The sequence below is a fragment of the Danio rerio genome, chromosome 1, assembly GCF_049306965.1.
Source record: "Danio rerio strain Tuebingen ecotype United States chromosome 1, GRCz12tu, whole genome shotgun sequence".
NCBI classification, from domain to species: domain Eukaryota; kingdom Metazoa; phylum Chordata; class Actinopteri; order Cypriniformes; family Danionidae; genus Danio; species Danio rerio.
This window is the reverse complement of record NC_133176.1, coordinates 28,746,447-28,769,000: the sequence shown is the minus strand read 5'-3', so window position 1 is coordinate 28,769,000 and position 22,554 is coordinate 28,746,447. Positions and strand designations below refer to the sequence as shown.

The 22,554-nt window shown below is 37.0% G+C and overlaps 1 protein-coding gene across 7 annotated transcripts in view; it reads right to left on the bottom strand.

Moving 5' to 3' along the window:
- The window catches only part of bnc2 (basonuclin zinc finger protein 2), a 191,238-nt gene that overhangs the window by 84,750 nt on the left and 83,934 nt on the right, over window positions 1–22,554 (bottom strand). For 3 of the 7 annotated variants that reach the window (XM_017354977.4, NM_001327751.1, NM_001327750.1), the window contains 1 exon segment: window positions 13,938–14,189. The exons of 2 other annotated variants lie outside the window; for them this stretch is intronic. In XM_017354977.4, the coding sequence (XP_017210466.2) occupies window positions 13,938–14,189 (252 nt within the window). 7 annotated transcript variants of the gene reach the window in all.

Below are 22,554 nucleotides of genomic sequence, written 5' to 3'. Positions count from 1 at the left end.
TTGGGCAACAGTAAAGAGAACATGTCATGCCTTTTTGCCCCTTATTCCTGCATTCATACTTCCGAATTCTTTTTTAAAGATGTCAATATATTAATATGAACAATTTATATGAACTTTAAGAGTGTAATAATTGAATTGTTTGTACTGTTCATGTGGTTACTATGGCTTTACACTTTAATGCCCACGTTTTATTTTGAAAATATAGAAGTAGAATGAACTTTTTTCTTCTCTCTTGTGGTAATGTGAATATTAGCCTGTAACCTTGTACGTGTGTGCCCCAATCTCACCAGGTGCTGCAGGCACCAATAACACACCTGAGACCTTTATCAATACACTTATGTTTTCAATTTCAAAAGAAGAACATGTTCACTCTTGTCTTTGTGATCAGAGAACGTAGCTCATGCTGGTTCCTTCTAGTAACAAATGTAGCCACAGGCCTTTTCCAGGTCTAAGGCACGTAAGGTTGTGATAATTAGCTGAGCACTGATTCTTAAAAATGCATTAACATTTATTGTACACAGCCAGAGAAATACCATGAACTGCACCTTAAAATAAAACAGATATCTGCTGCAAAAAGATGATAATAAAACCAATACCACCAAGTGCCTGTCATGTAAAATATACAAAGGACTTTAAAACGCATTCATTCACAAGTACATCATCCTATCGGAGATAGGCAAAGTAATGGACCAATGACATACATTTAATAAGAAGTGATTTTGCACCATGTGTCTCTTCTAGAGTTTTAATTTTCAAAAGACTTTAATTTTAATATATCAAGTCTGTATATGCTAGTTGCCTTAAATATTTCAACTTAATTAAATTCACAAAACGCAGTTATGTTTGTATAAATGAAACTATGGTAGAATATACACTTTTTAAAGTAAACTTTCAGAAAAAAGGTACACGGTGGTTACAAATAATGTTCCTTAAGGAACAGTTTTGCACCTTTGTAAAAGTTGTACCTTATATGGTACAGAAAAGACATCTTATGATACTGTTCTGTATATGACACAATTGAAACAAAGGTACACAATTGTTCTTATAAAAAAGGTACAGTACACAAGTGTTAGACAACTTTATTACAATATCTATGAAAATGGAAAGGTAAAGTGATTTTATGAATAATTTCCATAATAAAACAAATCATCGTTTAAAGAATATTAATATGTTTAAATGTATGTTTAAGTGTATTAATATGTTTAATATGTTTAAAGAAACTCATTAACATTAATGATGTAGTTTTAAAATACAAATCAACTGGTAAAACAAAACTATAGGTATTGTAATCTAAACATTTAAGGCATTTTTAAATAAACATTTGCTAAGCATTTTCTGATAAATACATTTTCATTATTGATATCTGCAACTTTTGGCGTTTGCTTTCCACTACGCACTTGAGCTGGCAAAAGTCCTGCATAAAGTGTTCATGCAGACATTTCACTACTGTAAAACGAATCAAACATTGTGCATATCTTGTTACTATACTTTTTGCAAACTTAAAAAAAAAAACATTGTTTAATAAAAGTATTTGATGTTTTATATTTACTGAAAATAAATTGACACATTTTGGATATAGCAAAATGCCTTTAAATAGGTCTTTAAGGAACACATTTGATGCTGTTAAGGTACAAAGTCTATTGTCACTGAAGTGATTCATGGATTAGATTTGTACCTTTTGATGAAAGTAAAATATTGTATCTGCAGGTTTTAAAAACCAAACGTACATCTTGGTTTCCAATGATTTGGTTACAAATCATGTCCTTAAAGGTACAGACAGCAATGGAACAAATTTGTTTCTTTGTCTTAAAGTACAATTCTATTCTATAAAAAGGTACTGCTCCACTGACAAGGATTTGTACCTTCTTTTGTACAACACTGTACCATTTTTTCTGAGAGTGTTTAAACATCATGTCTGTAAAAAGTTCCCATTAAACTGGGAAACCCAGCATATGTGGTTCAGGTATTCTTTGTGCTCAGGGGACCAAATATTTCTAATATCTGAAATATCCACATTGGACAAATGTTCTGTGTGTGTGTGTGTGTGTGTGTGTGTGTGTGTGTGTGTGTGTGTGTGTGTGTGTGTGTGTGTGTGTGTGTGTGTGTGTGTGTGTGTGTGTGTGTGTGTGTGTGTGTGTGTGCGTGTGTGTATGCTATAGACATGCACTTATAAGGAACAAAGCATCATAAATGAAAACACAAGTCTTTGTGTCACAGAATTCCTTGACTCCAAAAGTCATTTGTCTAAACTGAGGGACAAGTCAGCGAAACTATATCCCAGATAGAGAAAGAGAGAGAGAGAGAGTCCATCCTCAACACTCCCTACTGCCCGTGAGGTGATTACACTCGTCTTTTCCCCAAAGTAAACCGCCCATTCTTATCGCTGCCGTACAGTTAATCCTGCCTCTCTGTCCCTCGGGGGTGTCAGGGAGGTGGGGAGGGGAAACGCTGGAAGGAGAACACATTTGCCACTTGTCTATGACACATAATACTCGAGGTCCTTCAGGCAATCAACTTTTACCTCACATGTATTTGCTCATCTGAAGACCCCTGCCAGCTCAACTGCTAGTAAAAGGGGAGGGGTGGGGGGGTCACAGGAGAGACAACCTAAATTAACACTTGACATTCAATACGGTCAGAGCCTTAATTGGCCAGAGCCTTCCTTAGAAAGCAATTTTCTATTCCCCAAACTACCTCAGGAGTGTCGTGCATGAAATGAGGTTGAGGGGGAGTGTGTATGTGTCTGCATGTGCCTGCATTCATGGCACTACGGACGCAGTGTGTTCAGTGGCCTGATGGTCCCTTCCTTACTCTAATGAGAGAAGATCAAATATTGGTACGCAATATGAGTTGAACAGGGACAGGAGCCCTCTGACACACATACAGAAACATTGAAACACACACATACACATGCACTCACACACACACACGCACACACACACACACACACACCTCCTTGCTTTTTTATTCTTTGTGAGTTATGACAAGTGTCTGGTGACCACAAAATGCCAGAAGCAACCTCTGGGCACTTTATTTTATGTGCTCACTCTTCTCTAAACAACACACACACACACACGCGCGTGAACACAGACAGACGAGCATAGTGTCTTTTCAGCCCTCACTTCACAGAGGATACCGTTACCGGTGATGCTATTAACGCTTTCAACCTGAAAGGAATTACCCTTCCTTTAGCTGATCAGACAGCATTTGAAACTTTTAAACGCATCCTCTATCTGTAATCCCCTCTTTGCCATGGGTATTATCAATTGACTTTAAGACCAGATAATGTTCTTCTCTAACACACATTCAGATGGAAATAGAGTTTCACTTCACATGATTATAATCCCCACTCCTTGAATCATGTAATATTTGTTGAATGGGTGCAAATCAATAGTGCTGAAATAACAGAAGGCTTGCCTACTGCTAACTGCTCATGTACATCTCGCGCAACGTGAGACGGATTTATCAGCGCGGGTCGATGTCGAAGCACAACGCAGTCCCCGAAACAAATTGGGATTCATGTGTTAGATTATCTTAATATATCAAAAATATTCATTCTTTTTTTTTTTTTTTTTTTTTACATGTATCAGTGGTCACTTGTAAAAGAAAACAAAAATGATTCAATAAATTATGTATGATTATGCAAAAAGAAAGTAGGCACCAAGGTGAATGCTAAAACAAACCCCTTTTCACACTTTAAGTAGAGGCATTACGAGTACCTCCACTCTTCTACAGTCAGCAGCTCATGATAAGGACAGGGAACTCTGACCCCTTTGGTTGCCTAGATACACTGGCCACTTCATTTGGAGTCTATCACAAGAGCAAATGAGTTTGTTTGAGCTTTAATTGACACCATGGATTGGAGAGAAGGAAGAGCAGTACCGCTCAATACATGACAATAAACCCACCCTAAATCACATCTGCTGTGCATCTGAGCGACATTTTATGGCATTTGATTAGTTTACATGCACACATTTATATGCACTAGGAGAGTTTTATATATATGTATACATTCATTCATTCATTCCTTTGTTTATTTATTTACTTCATTTTGAAATGAAACCTTCACTTTGGTTGCTAATTTAAAAAATTGCTTATAAATATGATAATAATAAAAATAGTGTACTTATTAGTTATTTTATGTGTTCTACTAATAATGTGGAATAGACTTCTGTTTCTGATTTACAGTACAGTAAGTGATAAGCTTCATGTATGTTCATTTCCACGATCTGAGTCGCATTTGTTAAAAGCACCGCAAGAAAAGCTGCAAAATACTCTTGCATGCAAGATTTTGATCTAAAATGTACCTCAAGTTGATTGCAGCTTGGGTTGATGACACCATAAATCTACATATAAAATGAAACACACTTTTTAAAACCTTTTTTTTAAATGACAGCAATAACTCATTAGAATATGGAAAAACATGTATGAAAAGGTATGTGGGAAAAAATCGATAAAAGTGTGTGTGTGTGTGTGTTTGTGTTTGTGTGTGTGTGTGCGTGTGTGTGTGTGTGTGTGTGTGTGTGTGTGTGTGTGTGTGTGTGTGTGTGTGTGTGTGTGTGTGTGTGTGTGTAAGAGAGAGAGACAGAGAGAGAGAAAGAGAGTGAGAGAGAGAGAGGGAGAGAGAAAGATGAATGTGTGTGTATGTATGTGTGCAGGAAAAGATCAAACAAATGTTTAAACAGACATTAAATCTCTTCTGAAACACAATGCAGTGGTTGATTACTGTTTTTAAATCTGTAATACTGTTTTAAAACTTTCAATACAGGACACACAGTTGATGGCAGTTAATGTATTTCCTAACATGAACAAACAATAGACAATGCTTGTACAGCATTTATTAACCACATTTACATTTCTTAATTAGAATAAAATAATGCATTATTAATATCCAACACTGTTCTTGTTAACAACTGATACATGCTTGTGAACAACTGTATTTTCATTAATTAACATTAATAAATACTATAAAAAATGTTCATGTTACTAAATACATTAACTGCTTTGCATGTTCCACTTTGTTTCTTAAGTGTTTCCAACTGATTGCATTGTAAACAATATCTTACATTTTCTACAGTAAATAAAATTGGATACATTTTTGCAAAAGATAAATTCTTCTCTGTCACATTTTTATTTATTTCTATTTAATAAACTAGTGTTCAGGAACTCAAATTATAGAAAACACAAAATATTGTCAGTCCAGCGTTTCATCTTTGCATCAGGGTTGCCAATTTTATGTGACTTGGACTGAGTGCTTTACTTCCCCATGTTCAACAACACCGGTTTAGTGTCACTAATGAGCAAAACCACTGCAAGCAACTGAAATTACTGTCATTATCTGCGGACATATGTAACTATAACAGCAATAATGGGGGAAGGTAGTAGTAGTAATAATAATAATAATGGTAAATCAGCCACAACATTAGATGAAATTATGGTGACATAGTCAAACCACACAGCAAAATGGAAAATGAGAGACTCTTTCCTGAGATTTTCTTGTCTGTGTTTTGATGATGGAAGAAATTGCCCTCTTAGCTGTTTAAGATGAGGTAGACTAACAGCTTAAAAATAGCGGCCTCTAAATGTGCCAGTGGCATTGGCAAAAATCCAGCAAAGAAAAAAGAAAACAAGAAGCTAAGAAAGAGAAGTCATGCCCTTATTTCATGGTCCATGTTGCTATTAAATTGTCGTCGAGATGCAAATATTGCAGTATTACTTATTGCTCGTTGTCCTAAAACAAACAGGTTGTTTCAATTGCAATATTTTTATTTATGTGTTATCTTTTAAAGTGGTGGATTTCCTAAATAACTGCTTTTATTTTTATTTTTTGGGAAACCAGAGTGCCCAGAAGAAATCCATGCGAACACGGGAAGAACATGCCAACTCCACACAGAAATGCCAACTGACCCAGCTGAGGCTCGAAACAGCGTCCTTCTTGCTGTAAGGCGATCGTGCTACCCACTGTGACACCGTTACGCCCTAGCTGCTTATTTGATTAATAATTTATTTCTAGGTTCATCAATAAAACCCCATTTCCTGTAGGCATACTAATTTTGCATATAATATTAAAATGTATCATAATTCTTAGCTTTTTAAATGAACAATATTGAAATATAATTTCAGTTTTATGTAAAAAAAGTTTACTTTTTTGTATTATTTACCTGCATTTCTGCATATAATTTCCAAAATGATTTTCACATCTTTGTACACAGCATGTTAGTAATTCTCTGCAGACAGGAAATAAGCATTTGCGACATCATCAATCAGTGGGAGTGCTGACATTTGATTGGCTTAACATCACCACAAGGCTCTCACACCTGTTAAATATGTTAAAAGTGATAATAAAATCATGCAAGAGTTTGAAGAGCATAATTTTTCAGGTTCTCGCGGTGGTGTAAAGTTAAAACGTGAGACTCGCTGCAGCGTCCTGGAGTTAAAGATGAAACGCAGCAGTAAAGTGAAAACACTCAGCAGGCTTTGGGGTCTGACTGTCTGATTTGAATGACCTTTACGGAAGGGCAGGTGTTTTCAGAAATGGACGCGGCATAACTCCGCATCAGTGAAGGTCTCAGAGGACTTGATAACTGACTCCAGTGACTCTAACTGACTCTTGTTAGAGCAACTGTAAATCATAATGGAACCTCTTACCGGCATTCCGGGACTAAAGCTCTCAGGCACAGACTGCAGCGGCGGCAGTACTATGGTTAACGGGAAATCTGAAAATTGTCTCTGTTGATCTGAGGTTTTCATTAAAGTAAAACTCTGTATCTGAAATCCAATTTCGAATTCATGAATTAAGTTGCACACTTTTCTTTATGTTGTAAACTTAATCTTTGAATCAATTAACGTGAGTTTCAATGTTTTATTTATACATACTGTACATGATAAACGTCACCAAAAAAAGGCTAAACATGATATATTAATGATCAGCCACCCCCCCCATCAAAACACACACACACACACACACACACACACACACACACACACATATATATATATATATATATATATATATATATATATATATATATATATATATATATATATATATATATATACATGTATATATATATAGACTGTCATAATTTAATTCAAATGTGTTCTTTCATTGTTTTAAAGCAAGTGGTTTCCTCCTCTGTTTCATCTCCCAACTAGGTTATAATTTCTCTCCGCTTTCTACATAATTTAGATACTGAGGTACTGAACACTTGCAGTATAAACATTGATGCAAATTCTTAATTGTAACAAGGACATCCAAACTGCATGCATGCGTGTTAAAAAATCTGCCACACTCAAGACTAAAAGCATGTTCTGTAAATACCAGCCTAAATCTTTTCAGTAAATATTCTTTAAAATTGGTCTTTAATAATAATAATAATAATAATAATAATAATAATAATAATAATATGCAAAAGATTTCCGGCCATGTAATTAAAACAAATGTAGGTCTTGCCTAAAATATGCCTTTTTCTTTGTTTTTGTATCATATTTAAAAACATGAATAAATAAAATGTTTATGCAAATTTCTATGTGGCTCAGTTTATATTTACATGGAGGTACTAGATGGGGTGTCTCATCTTCGTGAACATGGTCCCTCAGGTCTCGCCTATCAGATCTTTCTGTCTTTAGCTGAGGTCTGTGAGGCCTCTCTCTCTCTCTCTCTCTCTCTCAGATCTCTGAGGTCTGAAGGGCAGCTGCTGAATTTTGATTGTGTCAGGCGCTCAGGGAACTAACAAGACGCAGAATGATGGTAATGTCCCCTCATTACCGCCACGCCGGGGGTGGTGACATCCTGACTCTAAGACTATTGAAACAGCAGTTTCCCTTTTAACCAGGACTTCCCTTTAGTTCAGAAAAAAATGTGGGGAAAAAATATAAGCCTGGAGAGAGAGAAAAAAAAAAAACTTTTTGACAAGCTTGACAAAAAACAAAATACACTAAATGAAACACTTAATTAGTTTTACTAAAGTCAAGGCTACTTAATATAACTGAATTAACCCCAAAACAATGATTTACATTAACAGATAATTTATACCAACTGGTTAAAGTATATTTGAGTTAACTCTTTTATATTAGCACTTGCATTACACAACCAACCAACTAAACTTCATAAATGAATCAAAGCGTGTTATTTACAAAGCAAATACAGATTTATTACAGTCCCCCAATTAAGAGGTTTAAGAATTGTTTTACATTCACTACTTCACAATTCTAATATATATATATATATATATATATATATATATATATATATATATATATATATATATATATATATATATATATATATATATATATATATATATATATATATATATATATATATATATATGCAGAATTAATAATAAAAATCATATATGCCTGTAAGACAAACTATTAATTATGTTTTGTTTATGTTTTTTTATTTAACTTATTTTAATTTCCATTTACCCATAACCGCTACATCTCAATGCTCATCACCCTGAAAAGAGCAGAGCAGATGATCTCACGTTTTTATCATGTCTATGTCCACGGCACTGACCCTGTCTGTGTGTGTCACCACATAGAGAATCACCTCTCTCCTCCTGTGCAATCCCAGAGACGGTATTGCTCCTTTTTCTGACACTCCAGAAATATATTCTAGAATGAACATGTGAGTGGCCGTGTCGCCCCTGAGGACAGACAGAGAGCAGAGAAGAGGCACTGCACGAGCATGTGAGTGATGTGCCCAGTGTCAGCTATTGATCATAGCCCAAGGAACACACAGATCTCAAACACCTACTCATATCCACTCACCGCTCCAGAGAATAAAGGAAAGATAGCAACCAAATCTTTAGTGAAGCTGAATGAAAATCTTAACTGAATCGATTTGTGTGCTTTTCAATGTGTGACTAGGGGGTTGTGTGGGGAGGGGGTCGTCCCCGTTGTGAAGTGCTGATGAATCTGCCTCCAAACTGGCTGCAAGCCAGAAGAGTGAATTTCTCAGCCCACAGGGACCACTTCCCCTTCCCTAAAAACAAGCCGTTTATGTCCCACATTTTCGCATGCTCCCTCTCTTCATCTTCCTAGCATCTTCATCACCGCTTTGAGATATGTAATATAAACAAAATGTAAAATAAAACAGAAAGAAAGAAAGAAAGAAAGAAAGAAAGAAAGAAAGAAAGAAGACAGTCTGAGCAGCAGCACTACAAATTGCGTTTTCAACTTATAAAATATAAAATTTTAGAGAAAAAATATTTTTGAGAAGAACACTGAAAACAATAACAGTTTAGTGATATTTCTCAAGAGCATTTTAGCTTAATATTCTACCATTGCTTTGTAAACAGTGAAATTGAGGGAATTAAATCATGAATATTAAAACTAATCTAACACAGAAACCACTTTAAACAACATGTTTATTAAAAGCCATAACTGTAGCATAGTGATTAATGCATTCCTTACGTAATCACTTAAATGGAGTGAGAAATACTGAACATTTCTTTCTTTGTTTTTTGCCTCTCAAAGTAGAAACAATAATAGTTCCAACAAATCGCATTGACAGTAGGGATGTAGGCTGAGGTGTAGGCAGCACAATAGCTGGCACGTATCGCTTATGTACAGGAATGACAAACACACATTCACACACACACACACACACACACACACACACACACACACACACACACACACACACACACACACACACACACACACACACACACACACACACACAAACACAGTCAAAAAAAATCTTTTTAGTATCCAGTCGCCAAAACATCTCTGTCTTTTGTCTCTCATCTGCTCATCACCTCTACATGCACCTTTTTGTAACTCTTGACTTCCACAATAAAACACGCCAGCAAGCACTCTCTCTTTACAACAAAAACAGCGAAAAAAAAAGTTTATCACTCTGTTTCTCTGATCCTCTCCCCGCCCTCTCTGCTTCCTCCACATTCCAGTTTCTCCTTGAAAACATTAAGAGGCTGTCTGTCGGGGAAAGCGAGAGGAATTAGGAAAGAAAGCATCCCTGAGCCAGGTGAGATTACTCCCCTCAACTGAGTCCATTACTTAACAGGGTCAGTAGTTAACGGCAGGAGCCACATCCGTTCAGCACAAAGACCCCTGAACCAGCAGCCTCTTCTCTGCAGTGATATGGAGAGTTGACTCCATGAACACTCTTTTCCTTTAGTTGCTGTTTTAGTTGCTGCCCCCCCCCCCACCCCACCCCCAATAATTATGTATGTTTGTTCATTTTAACTGCAAACATAACTTATCTCAGTTTTGACAATGACCCTGTGACAGGCCCCTTTTTGTCACCAAAGGTTGAAACAGTCACATTTCCTGTGACTGCTCCATCTTAGTCAGCAATAGCTGTGGTGATGGTGTTGGCACTGCCCTGGGCTCTGCTCTATCTGCCGAAAAAAGGTGGTGGGTGTCTCCCTAACCACATATCCTCTTTCACTCTCCTCTCCTCTTCTCCACTCCACCCTTCTCTTTCTCTCAACCAAGGCCAGCCAAAAGTCGTTTCATCTAGCACCCACACACACATGCAGCACAGAGAGGGAAAAAAAAAAAGAAAAATAGACACTTCACTATAATCACATGTACACACGCTTCAGTATACATACAGTACTCAAACATGCACCTGATCAAATTTAGAAAGAAAGAAAGAAAGAAAGAAAGAAAGAAAGAAAGAAAGAAAGAAAGAAAGAAAGAAAGAAAGAAAGAAAATTTGTATGCACAGATATGCCACAAACGCATTTGATCTGTACAGAAGACCGCAAAACAAGCTGAACTTAAAAACCAAGAGGGGGGAAATCGTTTATTTGCCAAAATCTGAACGGGATCATTTTATTTGTAAATTAAATTAATTTCAGAACATATTACAAATAAACAAATAAAAATATCTCGCATAGACCACAAATAACTAATGATTTTTCCTAACCCCGTTTAGTTGAGCTTTTCTCAACTTGCACGAGAACGTAGCCTATAATTATCCGTTAACCTTTACCATTTAGCTAATAAATTAAATGAAAAACACTATTAAATTGGACGAATCGAAGATAATCGGCAGCTGTTTTTTTTTTCTTTAATATGTTTCTTTCCTTCCTTTTTTGCTACATGTCTCTGCCTAACAGGTCGGACCCGCAACCGGATGATTTTTTCTGCGTCTTTCATTTGACCTGAAAGATCATTTGTTCGACAACATCTGAAATTGTCAAAATTCACTTTTTGAAGGATAAAGAAATTAAACAAATTAGTATTTTAGTTTTTGGTGCTGCATTTAAATTTATTCGAGCCTAACTGGCGTTTTTTGCTTATCAATTTGCTGACAACACTTAATTGACAATGACATTCGTTTTTAAATTATTATTATTATTATTATTATTATTATTATTATTATTATTATTATTATTATTATTATTATTATCATTATTATTATTATTATTATTATTATTATTATTATTATTAGGGCTGCGGCTGTTATTGTCGTTTTTCTAATAAACTATATATTACATCTGTCGGTGCCGTTGTAGTGTACATTATTTACTGTCTGCTTAATGTCTGTTTATTTTTATAATGGTTTAATGCTACATCCGTACGTCTACAAAAACAATTATTTTACCTGTACACTTATTCATGGATTGCATGAAAGGGATAAATAATGCGGTACAAACACTAAAGGATGCTAAAAGAGCCTCAGACAGAGTGAGGGAGTTCGACTGCACTACAGCATCTCACAGGTTTCACGGGAGATCTTATCAGATTCAGCACCAGAAAAGGCTTTACGATGTGAACCGATCACAACCTTGTTTCAGCACGCGTCAACTGAATTAGACCAAATGAAGAACCATTAAGTGCTCGTTCAATCAGCAGCCTGATAGTCGGGATTAGGCAATTAGAACCAATTAATAACCAAACCCACTTTAACAAATATAGGGTAATAAACCCCAGCACAGGCTTTTCGAATATTTGCTCATGTGGTTTTGATATTAATATCGAACACTGCACGTGGTCGGCAGTGTCAGTGTAATTTTTGGAAATGCGCAGGTGAGTTTTTAAATTAAATAAAACGAAAAATAATGTTAATTGACTATGAATCATACATATAGATAATTAGTTTAGGGATGTAGCTCAAAATACATTCTATAAAAGCTCTTTAGAATCATACATTTAGGGGAAAACACATATAACCAAATAAATAGTTTAGGGTGGGAAAAACCCTTTCGCTGCATTTCTTTAAAATAAAGAGCACACACACCTGAGCAAGGTTCAGTGGATATTTCCCCCCGTGCCATCTATGAGAAGCGCGCAAATTTTATTATTTATTATGAACTGGAAGGTTATTTTTTCTCTCAAAATTTTTCATTAAGATTTATAACTAAAAGAGGCTTGTGTTTATAATATTTACATTATGACTTCTGTTTAAGCAGCACAGCTGCAGCTGGACAGCTGAGAAAATGTTGTTCTGACAAAATAACTGATAGCAGCAGGATTACACAGTCATCAATGTTCATTAACTACATTCGACACTCTCATAATAAAATAATCATATCGAATGATTTAGAGTCGAATTAAAATAAAGGGCATTTGAATTAGGCTATCTTGAATTATCTTACTCATATTTTAGCCTATATCAGGGACATAGCCTAGCCTACTGTTTAAACAAGCATACAACATGTTCAACAAATGTTCAAAATGTTTTGCTGTTTGAGTGTTATTAGACAAAAATTACTAAACGCGTAGAGCCCGAACAGAATTTCCGATAACTTGTCAAAAGTTTAAGAAACCTTTCATCCTCAATGTGTTCCTGGTTAAGTTTAAAGCGCAGCACAGAATCCACCTGCGCCGGAGCTCCGATGCGCCGTGCAGCGCAGCGCGCGACTCATCACCACCATTCAAATCTTCATTCTCAATAAGAATCCTCATTTATTAGTTAGCAAGAGCTATAAGTATAAGAGCTTTTTTTTTTTTTTTACATAGAATTACTTTATGATATACATAGTGTGATATATATATATATACACACACACACACACACACACACACACACACACACACGAAATTCTCTATCATTGAACGGAATTGTTGTTTTATTTAAACTTTGTATTATTGTTGTTATTGTTATTAATTAGGAACCTTTTTATGTGAATGTCAGATGTCAGATAATGACTATTCATATTTGTGTTACGGTCTTCGTGTTTAATCGATACGCATGTCAATGTTGCATATATAAAAAGAGAGCTGGTCGAGTGGAGAAAGAAAAAAAATAGCGCAGAATCTGGAAAGATATGTGGATGGACCCCCGTTGTTGGCCAAAGGGAATCCAGGGGCCTGCGCTCGTATCAGCGTGTGCATGGCACAGAGAAACCAGCCCTGATGATTAATGTTCTGCTCACCATCTCTCCCTCCACAGACCCTGATCCCCCTCCCATAAACATTCTGTCCTGATAAAAGCATTCTACACATGAACTTCAGAATAACTGTGCACTTAAAGATCTGTACATTTTACACAGCTACAGCATGTACTTAGACAATTTTCTGATGTTAAAAACTACAGCAAAAATAAATAAATAAATAAATAAAAAAAACTTACAGATGAAATCAATTAGATTTGAAGCCACGGACTGATTTTCCAAGAATCACTAAAGGAAATAAAAAGTGACCCGTTGCAAATTCACTAACAATTTCTAAAAGCTAGTTTCTGCTTAACAAACTTTACAACAAAGACAGCAATTTGTGACAATGGACCCCAGCCACTAAACCACAAAAAGAATTGAAACTAAATATGGTTAACAAGTAACAAACAATTAAACAATTCACTGACACTAATAGAAACTTTTTTTTACTCATGCATGTTAATTTGCTAACAAAAAAGAAAAGAAAATGGTCAACTCTTGCTTACACACAAACACACTTTAACAACTGCACAAAGACATAGCAGACACAATGACACACGGGGACAGCATCCCACTGACCTGCTGGGACATTCTGAAGAGGAGGTTGCTGTCAGTGCTCTGCTGTGTCCATGTCCCCATGAAGCCCGGCTCAGCGCTGGCCGGTCTGGTGCTGAACTGCATGGAGCTTTCTCCTTCTTCTCCTCCTCCTCCCCCTGCACCGCTGCTGCTGCTGCTCCTGCTGCTGGCTCTGGCCGTGGACTCGCGTGCCCTCTCTCGATCTCGTTCTCTCCACACCACACCGCCTCTCACATCCAACTCTGTCTCCTCAGACTGGCGGCAGAGAAGAGGGGGAAGGGGGGGTGAACAGGGGAGCCGGAGAGAAAAGTACGTAAAGGTGGAGGTTCAAAGAGGCAGAGGGTGACTGCTCTGTTCTTTTTTTTCTCTTCTGTCCTATTCTTTTCTGTCTTTCCTTTTCTTTCTCTCTCTCTTTGCTATCTTCTCTTGAGAGAGGGGGGAAAGTGGAGGGTCTTGCCTGCCAGTAGCAGGAGGAGTGTGTTGAGTTAATTCAGGAGCAGGGCTGCACAATGCATATTTCCTCTGGGGCATGTGGTGGTAGAGGGCAGGATGAGCAGAGTGTCGGAGGTAAGGAGGGAGGAAGAGAGGGATGGGGGTGTGAATTGAAGTGAAGTGCAGGAGGGAGAGAAAAAAAGGGGGATGGCAGAAAAATGGAGGAGGAGATGGTGAAGGAGCTTCTTTTTTTTGTCTGCGTCCCCCCCACAAACACTTTCACTTTTTTTTTGTTTTTGTTTTTTTGAAATGTCAGTCAAGCTGTGTATGGGCTGTCCTCCAAACATACACGGACATACACATACATACATTCCAAACAGAAATCAATCGTCGAGCACACTCAGTCACCCGTAACCTGCCCTTTGAACCCCCTCACACATCTCAACACAGACAAAAACACCACACTTTTTGGCTCTTTGCAGCTCTACTACACTCCATATCTCACAATCCAAAACTATCGCTAACAGCTCAAAGTTTCATTCCAAAGAAAAGAGCTGAAATGAGACAAGAGCAAAAGACAAATCGTCCCTCCCTTCTCCCCAAAAGGTGCCCTTTCTCACCAGAGTGTCCGGCGTGGTTTTCCTCCCAGCTGTGTAGAGATCAGGTGTTGGAGTGTGTCAGTTCAAAAGCAGCCCCTCCTCTCTTACTCTTTCTCTTTTTCCTTCCCTCGCTTTCTTCGGGCCCCTTCTCGCCCTCAGAGAAGCCTGTCCTCTGTTTCCAGACTAACTCCAGCTAGCGCTGTGTCAGTGTGCATGTGCGTGCAGCCGTGAGTACATGTGTGTTGTTGTGAGGTAGAGCATGTGTGTGTCGGGCCGCAGCGCGTCTGAGTTAACTGCTCCTCTCTTCTTGCTGGCACTCAATGACACGGCTCTCTCTCTCCTCCACTGATCTGCTTTCCCACTGAGAGGGAGAGAGAGAGGGAGAGAGAGAGAGAGCAGGAGGGGAAAGGGTTGTCCCTGTCTTATTACCAGCTCTCCATGCCTGATGCTTCTCCACTCCAGACCTCAGTGGGATTGAGCCACTCTCTAATACATGCACTCACACACACACACACACACACACACACACACACACACACACACACACACACACACACACACACACACACACACACACACACACACACACACACACACACACACATATAACTGGCCCATCCACACAACTGTTCCAAGCAAATAATGCATTTGTCAATACAATTGGACAAGCTCCAACTTCTATAATAGCCTCAATGCTAAACCAAAAGATGTTTCTGAGCCTTCCAACTGCACTTTATTTTGCATTTATTTCACTTTACGTTGGACAGCCGGTAAACTTACAGAAAATGTTTAACAATTTGCTACCAGGAATTAAAAAAATGATAAAAAAACACATTGTGTTTCAATAGCCGGAAAGAAGTAGCAACGTGTCATTATTTAGGGTAGGCAGAAAAACCCTTGATTTTTATCACCAAGTCTTATTCCTTTGTCTGTTTTTCTTCCCTTGTATTAAACAGCTCTAGCTAATGGTTGTATGTAATCAGTCCACGCCCCCCCTCCAACAACTCCCCCTGCGAATGCACGCACACACACACACACACACACACACACACACACACACACACACACACACACCGTCTTGTGGAGTAGTGCGGCAGAGCACATAATCATACATACTCTCACCCACTCACAAACACAAACACACACACACACACACACACACACACACACACACACACACGCAGGGAAACCTCGAGTGGATGCTTTCAGATTTTAATTAAGAAAAAAATGAGGAAGAGGCTCCATTTTTGCCAAATTGGTCCCCGCAGCAGACAGTCTCACAAAGGTGGAGGAGAGAAAGAAAGCCCTAACATATGCACTTACAATAAGTGGCAGCATCTCTCCCTCGTTGTACATGCCAAAACATTTTACCTGAGAAATGTATTGTGTAATAAAGTCATTTTTTGTTATTATTGCATGTTTTTGCTCTCGTAAGTTTTTTTCCTTCAGCATTTCGTCAGCTGTTAAAATTACAGTCTTTGACAATGCGAGTATGTCTGAGGAAGATGTCACCGTGATCTCCCTTCTATGAGACAGAAAGAAAGGGAATTAACTTTTCTCCCTTTCGCTACATTAAATGGCTTCTCGTATGTAGAAAGCCACTTGAAATTTTGTGGCAATTTGAAGGAGACAGCTGTTACTGTCTGTTAAAAGCCTCTGTACAGCACTAATGACAGCTCTGGCTAACCTTTACCTGAGTAATCTGCACAGCATTTTGTCTGATCAAATCTAGTGTCTTCTTCTTCTTTTTCTTTTTTCAGATTGAATGAAAAGGCAAAAGGGAATGGTGGCAGCCGCAATGAGAACTTAATATGCCGTTTTGTTTCTTTTCCTCACCTCTTTTCTCTCTCTCTCTCTGTCTGTCTCTCTCTCTCTCTCTCAAGTGTAGAGTGCCTTCCGCAGTAACCAAAGACTTGAAGACTGCACGTCTTTACAAGCAAATGGACACTAATGAGAGAGATGCTTAGAGCCTATTGTCACACATTTGTCCCCTCCATTTCATCTCTCTGCTCAGATTTTCTCTTGTTCAGTACTAAATGGCAGTCAATTGTTGTTTTTGAATACAACATGGACATTAATGTGTAGTAACCATGGCTTTAAAAAAAATCTCTACCGGTTACATTATCGATAAACCCAATTCCAGTAAACCTGTTTCTTCTTTTTTTTACTCTTAAATGTCTCAATTGCTCTTCATTTGACTTTCTCTCTTGAATGTGCTTGATTTTTGAAAGCTACAGAGTGTTTTAAGTTAAGCGGTCAGCTCAGCTTCTGACCTCCCCATTAATAGTTGTTATTTGTGAGAGTTTTAAGAGGCTAATATCCTTTTCCCTTTTTGCATGTTGGCTCCATCTTTTTCTTTCAGCATGTCCCATCCTCATTCTCTCTCTCACATGTGCACGCACGCAGGTGAGCTTGAGCTCAGATCCAGCCAGTGGCAGCAGCAGAAGCAGCAGTCAAGGAAAGCAGAGAGCCCCAGTAATGGACTCCTTTATTAAAACTATTATTCTGCAAGACTTCAAATTCCCTCCAGACTAGGGCCATGTCGAAGCTGATATAATTAACTAGAGGCTCAGCTACGGATCAATTACCAGACAAGCAAGTGATAGCCAAATCAATGAAAGATCATCAGCCACATTATCTGTGTTGCAACTCATTAGAGTAAAAGAGAAGAGAGCATGCTGGGAGTCCTGGGGCTGTGGCACTGCGGCAGCACAGAGGACATCGACTTTTTCTTAGTGACCTATGTCAGTTTCAGTGTCAGGGTTTCTTTTTTTCCAAGGTGTCTTTTTTTTCTCAGGGTGCCTCTGTATGATTTTTTTAAGCAACCGCCAAGTGCTGAACTCTTTTTGCAAATGACTTGACATTGATAATAAACTTTGCCTGCACTGAGGGAAGGCTGGTAAACAACCGAGAGGGGAAAAAATCGTTATCTGACAAGTGAATGGCAAAGTAAACCCTAATTAATTATTCATGAGGTGACATGATGTTTTTTTGTTCCTGTAGAGAATGGTACTAGCAACATCAAGGTCATGGGTTTGATACCCTGGGAATTGTATGAACTGACAAAATGTATGCTTTGAATGCAGTATAATTCACTTTATAGTGACTACCTACAAAATGAAGCTATGGAGTATTCTGATAATAGTAATAATGAAAGTCAAAGACGAAGAAATGAAAAGCAGCTGCCAAAAGAAGTGTATTTTATTGAATGTTTTAGAAAGAAAGAAAGATAGGAAGAAATAGATAAATAAAAACAAGGTAGATAATAAATAAGACAGGTTCACAGGAAGTAAGTGTGCTTCAGGATTGAGTGGTTCTAATCTCTTCTCTTCACACTGATGCCCACCTAATGGCTGAGATAAGGTTTTCTCTAGTCCTCGCTTCTCTGAGTGCCTATTAAAATTAGGGTTCTCTTTTAAAACAACTGTGCCATAGTGCCATTTTCTCATCTTGTTGTTAAGCCAAAGAGGAAAAGCATACAACTCGTTCACGATAGTGAGGTTAACCTCTAAAACAAATAATGCCAAATGAATATTTTAAAGACTTATTCATTGTCCCCTCCCTGTCTAACACACAAGTATTGTACACGCAAGTGAATGAAGGAGTAGGAAATTAGAGTGCCCCTCATGTGACTTGAAGACAGCGTGTCGATCAGATGGCAGCCAAATAGAACTGTCACTGTTCTGTTCTGCTGGAAGACGCAAAGGGCCACAAGACATCATATGACACCATGCATAAACAACCTTTCACTTGTGTAAGAATGAGAGAAAGTGAAGGTCCCCTGAACTCAAGAGCCACACATGATCTAAATGCCATCAATAGTGCAATCACTGAGTATTCCACGTACCATTGTGACCAGCTAGAGCAAAGGATTTAGAGAGAACAAAAACATTCTCATATTAGCCTACTTAAAAGCGAAATGCGCAAACATTTATTTTTCAAAACACTCATGGTGCTTATGAATTTGAGAACATTGAAAAAGAAAAAGAAACAAATCATTCAACCTGCCTCGTTCTATGGTTCATGAGGACTGTTGACTTAGTAACGCTCAGCAATCACACAATTAGCTGCTCTCTTCATCTAACATCACCTCTGCTGACTGAGGAGAAAAGCCATGCTTGAAAGGGCAGAGGTTTTGTGTCCACCCATCTTCTGTCACCTTTTCCTGTTCCTTGCCCCTTGATTCTCTCTTGGTAAAGCTTCTCAAGTAAATCTCAATACTTGCATACAATCGTCCAATTTGTAAATCTGTCTAAAAACTTATCTATACAATGGCTACTTTAATAAACAAAATCGACAACTAAGACTAAATCTATTAGTTATAAAAAGGTTAACTGAAATAAAATAACAATTAGCAAAAACAACAATAGTTTTCAGAAATAATCTGACCTTTCTTCATTTGCCAATAAAATGTAAACAAAGCATGTTTAACTACATACACTATCTTTAATATGAAGCTTATCCTAATTCTTCATTATTTTTACTTTATTTATTCAAGATGTATTTGTGTGGATGTGGGTCAATGTACAAACTTTGCTTTGGTCGAAACTAGAATTGCTCTGGTTAATCTGTTCAACTAGATTTATTCAAACTAAAGCCACTAATGCAACAAACTAAAATGAAACTGAAATTGACAGCAAAATCTAAAAATGATATCAAAATAAAAAACTAATTTAAAAGTGAAAACTATAATAATCTTGGTCACCTTCTTAACCTTATAAGAACAAAAATGATACCTACACTTAAAAAAAAAAAAAAAAAGTTGTAAATAAAATAAATATTAAATTCTATACTATTTCACTTTCAAAATGTTATGTTAATGTAAAATACATATGCCATTTCTTTGTAATTGTTTAATTGTTTTGGTCACTACCAGTTGTGGGGTTATACATATATATATGGTGACGCGGTGGTGCAGTGGGTAGTGCTTCTGCCTCACAGCAAGAAGGTTGCTGGTTTGAGCCTCGGCTGGGTCAGTTCCTTCGGGTGCTCCGGTTTACCCCACAAATCCAAAGACATGCGGTACAGGTGAATTGGGTAGGCTAAATTGTCCGAAGTGTATGTGTGTGAATGAGAATGTACTGGTGTTTCCCAGTGATGGGTTGCAGCTGGAAGGTCATCCACTGTATAAAACATATGCTGGAATTGGCGGTTCATTCTGCTGTGGCGACCCCAGATTAATAAAGGGACTAAGCCGAAAAAGAAAATAAATGAATGATATATATGTATATATGATGATATTTCTTGACTTCACACAGAAACAGCAAAGCAACACTTGTAGCATGACATCACTTTGTTGCAGAGATGCTATTGGTTAAATGCCGGCAAAGTAGAACATAGAAGCAGCTTGAACCAGAATGCGCGAGTAGGTGGTAACGTCTAGATAGGATAAAGCTGAGAATACGCACATCAATATAGCATCATTTTTATGACACTGTATAACAATAATTAATATTTACAATACTGTGACGGTTGGGTTTAGGGTTGGGGTAGGGGTAGGGGTAGACATGTCTGCGTTCTGGAGGCATTATAAAGTTGATGACGACAACATTGCCATAGCAAACTATGGGATATGTAAACTTTGGATTGTGACATTTCTTTTTTGATTGTTCAAGCTACCTCACAAAAAAGTGATCGGTTTGTTAATAGTAATAGTTAATAGTTGTTGAATGTTAAAATAATATTTTAATAGATATTTTTCAAGACACTTCTAAACAGCTTAAAGTGAGATTTAAAGGTTTAACTAGGTAAATTAGGTTCACTAGGCAGGTTAGGGTAATTAGGCAACATATTGTATAACAATGGTTTGTTCTGTAGACTATAAAAAACATAATATAATATAATATAATATAATATAATATAATATAATATAATATAATATGATATAATATAATATATCTTAAAGGGGCTAATAATTTTGTCCTTAAAATGGTGTTTAAAAAAGTAAAAACTGCTTTTATTCTAGCCAAATATATATATTTTTTTCTTTTTTTTTTTCTTGCATAAATCTGGTAATCAACTCCAGTCTTGATCAAAACTACTGAATTGCTTAAGAAACTGAATTTAAGGTAGTAAATGTGAACAGTGCACAAGGTTTAAGTAGATTTCATATTTGCACACTTGCATACAATTTCTATCATATAAATATTCTGTGCATCTCCAGTATTTAACCACTTTAAAAACATCAAAAACATCTACAGTAAATTGCCAGTGTGGATGCACAGAATAATTAAAAAAATGTATTTAGCACAGCAGAAGTGCTTGTACTGCATCAGTGGCATATTTACCAGACCCAAATTGTAGGAAGCAATAATAAAAGTCACAATTAAATGTTTTGACCACACAATTTGTTCGGTACAAATAAACAACTGAAATCAATTCTCAAACATAATAAACAATTCAAGAAAACAATTACAAATCAGGCCACCAACTCAATAAACTAGACTAATTCAAACAATCTGTAGGTGATTTTTTGTTGCCTTTTTAACACTCACTCACTCACTCACTCACTCACTCACTCCATTCATTCATTCATTCCTGTATAGAGAAAGTATTGTTCCCAGGTAAGATATACTCAACATTACTGTTGTGTTAATGACTCACAATGTCATAGCAAGATCAAAAGCTTAATTTTGTTAAAAGACTAAGCAGTCAGCTCTACTGTATTTGACAGCAGCTGCATCAAATATGCAAGTTATGAATTACATAATGCTTTACAACATTGTGTAATATTAAGGAGGCATTGACACTGTTTCCCTTTTTAATGACGGCTAATTCAAAACTAAGTCCATTTGCTGACAAACTTTAAAAAACCCATCCATTACAGTTTTTTTTCTCAGTTGCTTTGGCACATTTCTCAGGTCAAAATTGAAATTCTCAAAACTGTTTAATTTTCACATCATTGTGTCAATTGTGCACATCACATTTCTCATGTTTTTTATTCCTTTGAACAATTTGCAAATGCTTTTGTACAGCCATGCAAATGATTGTGAGCAATTCTCTGAGGATTTTTACATTATCAATTGCTTAGGTTGAGCAAATGTATTATTTTGGTCTCTGTCTGAATAGTCTCACACCCACACCACATTTAATTGTCTTTATGTGCAAAATGACTAAACAAGTTGGCATAATATTTTGTCATTATGCATTTTTCTATACATTTCCATTAGACTTTTCATCTAAATCTGTGTACAATGAGTTAGTTTCTCCCATTATTTCTTTTTTCTAATGAAGGTGCATCTCAAAGGACATAACCCTATGTTCACATTTCTACTTTTGTTTTTTTGTTTGTGATGTATTTTTTTTTCTTTATCCTATACTGGGACCTTACTGTATCTGTACCAATTACAGAACAAACAGCAAATGATTAGCCATAGTTTACATCAGAACACCCTTCACACTGTCATATTGACAACATGACTGAGCAATTTGACAGTCTTATCAATACACAATGACACAAGGACTTGTCAATGTCCTTCTGATGGCACTGGCACGTTTATTTACACAGAAATTTTGTTTTGAGAGATGAACTAAGGATTATGAGCAAGAGACTGGCTTTTCAAGGTAATCAATGGTGTTTTGCTAATTGT